The sequence below is a fragment of the Xenopus tropicalis genome, chromosome 7 (genome assembly GCF_000004195.4).
Source record: "Xenopus tropicalis strain Nigerian chromosome 7, UCB_Xtro_10.0, whole genome shotgun sequence".
Taxonomy (NCBI): domain Eukaryota; kingdom Metazoa; phylum Chordata; class Amphibia; order Anura; family Pipidae; genus Xenopus; species Xenopus tropicalis.
Genome location: NC_030683.2, coordinates 104,076,284 through 104,082,689, shown reverse-complemented (window position 1 = coordinate 104,082,689; position 6,406 = coordinate 104,076,284). Strand labels below are relative to the sequence as shown.

Here is a 6,406-nt window from a genome sequence, read left to right as displayed (position 1 = left end):
CAGGCGATCTGCTACCCATGGTACCACTCAACAGTTACCCCTCCCACATGTTTACTCAAGTCGCTCAGAAAAGGGTCTGTGTGCGATTTGAAACAGCAGGCGATTTGAAGTAGCCTCGTATGTTTTGACGCTGGCGATTTCCATTGATTTAGCATTGGCGTCTTGTCGCTCGTCTTGTCGCCAAATCGCTCTTTTAAAAATCGCCGGCGACAAATCTCCTCATGTGCCAGAGCCCTAAGTCTTCTAAAAACCATTAAATAAGCCCAATACAATTTTTTTTGTCACCAATAAGGATTAATCATGCCTTAGTTAGGATCAAGGACAAAGTACTTTTTATTCATTACAGAGAAAAAGGAAAACATTTGTAAAAAATTTAATTTGATTAATATGGAGCCTGTTCGCCTTCCTGTAATGTGGAGCTTTCTGGATAATGGGTTCCGGATAATGGACCCTAAACCTGTATTATCTTTAAAATATATATTATATAGCATTCATTACTGCTAATTACTGCTACATTACTGCTAATAATACAAACACTTACAGTATGTAGGGACTTATGCAATAAAAGTCAGTAAGTTAGAAAAATGAGCAGTAACCCATAGCCACCAATCAGAAGGTAGACTTTACTGATCACCTGTTTAAAAGCAAATATTTTATTGGTTTAATATAATTTACTGCTACTGGGAAAACTGTGTGCATTTTATTACATATGAGGGCAAGACTGTCTGATTTTTTGCTTCATGTTGGTGACTGAGTTTCTTTTAAGAGATGAACAAGACCTGAATCACTTGGTATTCCATCAAATTTATATTCCATAACGATCAAAAGATCTTTTTGTAGCTTGAACGTGTGTAGAACATGAAACCAATGAATCCATTAATCACTGTGGATCACTGTGTATTAATGGTTATTGAATTAGATTATGAGAGTATCTTTAGGATATAGTATTGGCTCTATGGGGGTGTAGCTGAGCTTCTAAAATTGGATCATGTAATTTCCTAGAAATTATAATATACAGAGCAATAATGGCACCTTTTCACTCACTCCCACATGGGAACATACTGTATGGTTTTATCATCTTACTATTTCTATTATTCCCCTTCCCTTTATGATGCCTTCATGGAATTAAAGGGGGTTTTGCATTAAATAATAATCAGTTTAAGTTTGTACCTTTTACAGTTTGCAGATTTCATATTTGTGCTTATATTTTTAGGTTCTACAACTTCTTTTGAATTAAAAAAGGGCAAAAAAACTCAGAAGAGGCAAGCCGCTGATAAGGAAGATGTCACGCGAAACCATAATGTGTGCCTTTGTGATCTCCTGTGCTGTTTGGGCAGCAATATTCAGGACTACTGGTACTGTTTTAAATAAGTACCCTCATACAGTTCTGTTTATGAGAACACTATCATAATATTGTTACTGAAAAACTATAGTGCTAGTGCTTATTGCACATAAGTAAAATAACACTTTTTTTTAGGATGAAACACTTAAATACATTTTACTTTATTTTCAGCATTGCTCATGCAAAGCAAAGTCCCTCAAAATCCTAAATCATAAATCTTGCCAGTAACACAGGATGAAAAAACATTTACTGCTATCCACTGCCTGACAGCACATATACGATCTAGTCTGCCCGTGTATGGCCACCTTAATCCATGTACTGCCCAAATTAGCAGGTTTGTTTCTCTTCCTATCTGTCACATACATACTTGGGGGATAGGAGATAGGGGCTTTCTGTGGCAAACACCTTATATCTGTGCTGTCAAGGATTTTTTCAGTTTAGCATCACCATTATTTAATAGAAGAGCCCTTTTATAATATTTAATAGGGGAAAGAAATCTGCACAACCTACTTACTTAAAGATAATGGGGTAACTACTCTGTACCAGGCCCCCTCCACAAAAAAATCTTTGGAGGGACCCAGCACAAAGCAGCAAATCCCCCCCACTTGCAAACATGCCCCTGCCCACTCATGTATAAATCCCCGCCTGCCCTCCTACCTGAGAGCCGACGGGGAGTAGAGATATATATGTAGCAATAGAGGAAGCAGACCCCATGGTTCGAGCCACCCTGTCCCCTGGGATTGTGGGGTCTTCTTCCTCTGTTGTCTATTAAAACACAGAGTTTGGCTCGAAGGCTTTACTTTTCTTGTTACTTTCTTAATTCCTTATTTTCATTTTCAGTCCCCCTGATTTTCATTTTCCAGTTTTATTTCAAAAGTGGCTGTTGGTGTTACTAACTCCTTAGTAACTAAATAAAAGTTTTGATTCTTAGCCGTAGAAATACAGAACAGAAAATGCTGATTTTTTTTGAATTTGTGTTTATCAGAGCTGGCAGTTCGCCTTGTAGGACCCAACACATGTGAGGGACGTGTGGAAGTTTACTACGATCAATACTGGGGCACAATTTGCGGCATCTACTGGGACCTAAATGTTGGCAATGTGGTGTGCCGAGAGCTGAACTGTGGAACAGCAATAGAAGCCTCTGTCAATGACAAATACATACACTATGGGAGCAGCTGGAATTACAGTGGCCTGAGCTTCTTCCAGTGCAACGGAAATGAGAGTGAGCTCCTAAGCTGTGCATATGAATTATATCCACATCAGCACAATCCTAATAATGATGGTGGAGTCAAATGTACAGGTAAGGCACACAATAACCGCTAAGGCCTACTTTGCTCTTTTACAGGTCAACCCCTTTATAAGATAGATTTATGAGCTTTATAACCCCTTATAAGCTGCACATCCTGCTGTCAATTAATTTGATGCATTCTGCAGACTGCATTGGTATCTGTGCAACTCAAATGCATTACTAGGTAACCTTGCAGGATGTTCTGGTTACCAGGGATGGCAAAACCTACTTCTCACTGCCACCTAAGGCAAGGTTCCCAACCTGTCTTGTGGACATAATTGTTGGTTTAGAAGGCTGAATGTAGCCAAACACAAAAAAGACCTGTACTAATAAGCACGGCACAACCCCCTGTATTTCCTCTTATTACAGGGGCAGTATACCGTAACCCAGTGCTTTCCAACTTCTGCGGTGCCGAGGGCCGGAATTTCTCTAGCATATATGGTGGAGGGCTGCTAATGCAAGTCAGTTTTGACCACTCCCATTTTTTGAATGACACCCACTTCAAACCACACCCATTTTATCACAATGGTAGTAGTGCAGCAAAAACCCAAATGCTTGGTCCTCACTGCGGGGATATCAACAGTTATTCATATATGAAAGAATTATATTATGTCATATTAAGACACACCTTTAAATCCATATGCCTCCTCCTCCCCTGTGGGTAGCACAGCAAGCCCCAGCAATATAATTACACACCTTAGGGACCATTTAATGGCTATATCCAACTACTAACAAACTACCAGAACAAACCCCTGCCAGGTTCACCTTTCACAGGCAGCATAGGGCAGGCAGAGTATGGCAGCACTGTGCCTCCCTTATGCTGTCTATGTGTGCCATACTCTGCCTGCCTTATGCTGCCTGTGTGTGCCATACTCTGCCTGCCCTATGCTGCCTGTGTGTGCCATACTCTGCCTGCCCTATGCTGCCTGTGTGTGCCATACTCTGCCTATCTTTAGCTGCCTGTGTGTGCCATACTCTGCCTGCCCTTAGCTGCCCATGTGGGCCATACTCTGCCTACCCTATGCTGCCTGTGTGTTCTATACCCTCCCTGCCCTATGCTGCCTATGTGCCATACTATGCCTACCCTATGCTGTCTGTGTGTGACATATACACAGGCAGCATAGTCCAGGCACTACATACAATAGGTGTGAACAGGTGAACAATGTGGGTGATTACAGGCTGAGCCTGAGGTGTGAACACTGCAGGAGGTGAACAATGCAGGGGTGCTGCTGCCATGAAACAAATTAAGAAACTTGCCCCAGAGTTACCAGGGAAGGCTAAAAAGCCACTCCTGGTAACTTTAGGAGCCAATTTTGCATTTTTAAACCAGAAATTAGGCTCTGCTAATGCAAAGAGCACAATTGCACTCTCTGAACTAAAGATGCGGCCCCCCTGGACCCCCTCTGACACAAGAAAAGGTAAGCGCTGGGGACAAGGGGGGCGGTCTCAGGGCTCCGGGTCCAGAAACACCCCTGTTTCCCAGTAGCAGCTCAGTAAGCCTGGTCACTGACCCTAAATTATTACTACTTGATACATGACTTCCTGGCAAAGCTTCAAGTTGGGATACTTGCTTAGGAGAGGCAGAAGCTGCTGCTGACAAATCTATTAAGGTGGCCATACATGGTAAGATTTGCTTGTTTGCCGAGGTTGCCGAATGAGCAAATCTTTCACCTGATATGTCAGCTTTGGGTGGGCGATATTGTGCTAATGTGATTCATTATTTACAATTAATTTTTTTTAAAAATAAAACACAAAATACAAAGCAATTGAAAAAAAAAAAATTACTTGTTGCGTATTATAAGAAAATATATATAAGAAAAAGCTTGTTGTATAGATGAATTACCCCTTTAAGTACAATTCAGCATGAAAATACGTATTTCTAGGCATAATTCAAGAAAACAGAAGAGAGTGGATGCTTTTGATGTATCTCACAACAAGCGAGGCTCTAGAAAACATTAACTACACTGAGCTTCAGAATTCGGTAGGTAACTAGTCTTCTTATAAAACATCATGTTCATAATGAGAAGAGTGCAGTCTCCAAAGACACTTCCAATGCATTACAGAAGGAGTTCTAGGAAACGCTTTTCATGGAACACATTGTAAGCCAATGCCTACTAGAACAGCTATGGACTGGCAGGTAGTGAGGAGATGCCAGCTACAGACCTACTACATTTAAAAATTGAATAAGCCCAACAGGATTGTTTTGCTGCTGATATCTGTTTCTTATTATTGTGATTAAAGCAAAAGAGAATAACATGTCAGCCAATAAAACAATCTCCAAACACCAGTGATGCCCTTGGGTCTTTTGCGCTTATGGAAGAATAAAATAATAGAGCATATACAGGTATGGGAGCCATTATCCAGAAAGCCGTTATCCAGAAAGCTCCAAATTACAGGAAAGCTATATCCCATAGACTCAATTTTAATCAGATACATCACAATCACAATTTTAAAAATGATTTCCTTTTATTTTCCTGTAAAATAAAACAGTAGTTTATACTTGATCTCAGCTAAAATATAATTATCCTTATCATTGCAAAACAGTCATATTGGGGTTATCTCATGTTTAAGGGCTGTGACACACGGGGAGCATACACGGCGCAGTGATTTGCCGAAGTCGTGGAAGTTGCCTTGAGAGGAGACTTCGGCAAATCGCCGCGTCACGTATGCCATCCCACCAGTGATTTACATTCTCACCAGTGAGATGACATTTTGGGGAGATTAGTCGTCCGCAAAAAGAGAGATTTGTCGCGCAGCGACTCATCTCCCCATGTGTCACAGCCCTAAATGATATTTTAGTAGATTTAAGGTATGGAGATTCAAATTACTGAAAACCCCAGGTCCTGAATATTCTGGATAATAGGTCTCATACCCTACTAAAAACAGATTGTCACTCCCAGCCTCTGTCAACCCTATTTTGATACAATTTTGCCAATTTTTCTGGTTCTTAAAATGTGGTCATAGCAATGTCAGCAGATCACTTTTTGTATCCTCTATATGTGTATATTCATTATTTTCTGCTCTCCTTCCTCCAAGGTGCTTCTGGGGATCTCTTCTCTGACGAGACTGAATGTGCTGGAGATGACATTTTTAACGGCTGATAAAATATCAGGGAGATAAATTTTACAAGAAACATCACCTGGAATATATGATTTAGAGACCTTTACATCAATGAAATTGGAACAGCACTGTTTTCTCTCATGAGCTTCCCTTTAGAGTAAATGTATGTTGATCAGTCGGTGGTGGTAACAAAGATACTTTCTCTTACACCACTACAATGTTTTATCTAGTGATGTGCCACGTCTGCATTAGCAACTATATACTGTTTCTTTCAATAGTCTTTAATAGAATTTATATAAACAAGTAAAAATGTGTTACATATATGTGGTTGGTTCACATTGCCCTTTTATGGGCAACCATATTGGGTAAAAGGCTAGTAAATTGCCCATGCCACATCAAAATGAGCATTGCAAGGAAGTATATTTTTTCCATGGATAATTTGTGTGCAATCCCTCATTGCCATATGTGGGTAAACAGTATAGCGCTAATACTGCTCAGCAGTGGTAACCAAATACAGAGTGATTCCTGAGAAATTTGATTAAATGATTTATTGATCCTATGTAGTGGCCTATGCAGTGGGTCAAGGGTTGGTCTGGCATCCGAACTTTATCTGCCATAGCAATTATTTCAGGGTCTGACAGTAGCACAGACATTCATAAAGTTGCTCAGAAAGTAACCACATTGTATGAAAAATCTGTACTTAAGCTGGTCATACA

At 40.3% G+C, this 6,406-nt stretch overlaps 1 protein-coding gene across 1 annotated transcript; it reads left to right on the top strand.

The window, feature by feature from the left end:
- The first annotated feature begins 1,217 nt into the window (after positions 1–1,217).
- On the top strand, positions 1,218–6,135 carry LOC101732673 (scavenger receptor cysteine-rich type 1 protein M130-like). The gene is made up of 4 exons (XM_012967413.3): positions 1,218–1,355; positions 2,328–2,642; positions 4,514–4,611; positions 5,667–6,135. The coding sequence occupies exons 1-4, from the start codon at positions 1,283–1,285 to the stop codon at positions 5,748–5,750; spliced, it is 570 nt and encodes a 189-aa protein (XP_012822867.1). The 5' UTR covers positions 1,218–1,282; the 3' UTR covers positions 5,751–6,135.
- Positions 6,136–6,406: the final 271 nt, after the last annotated feature.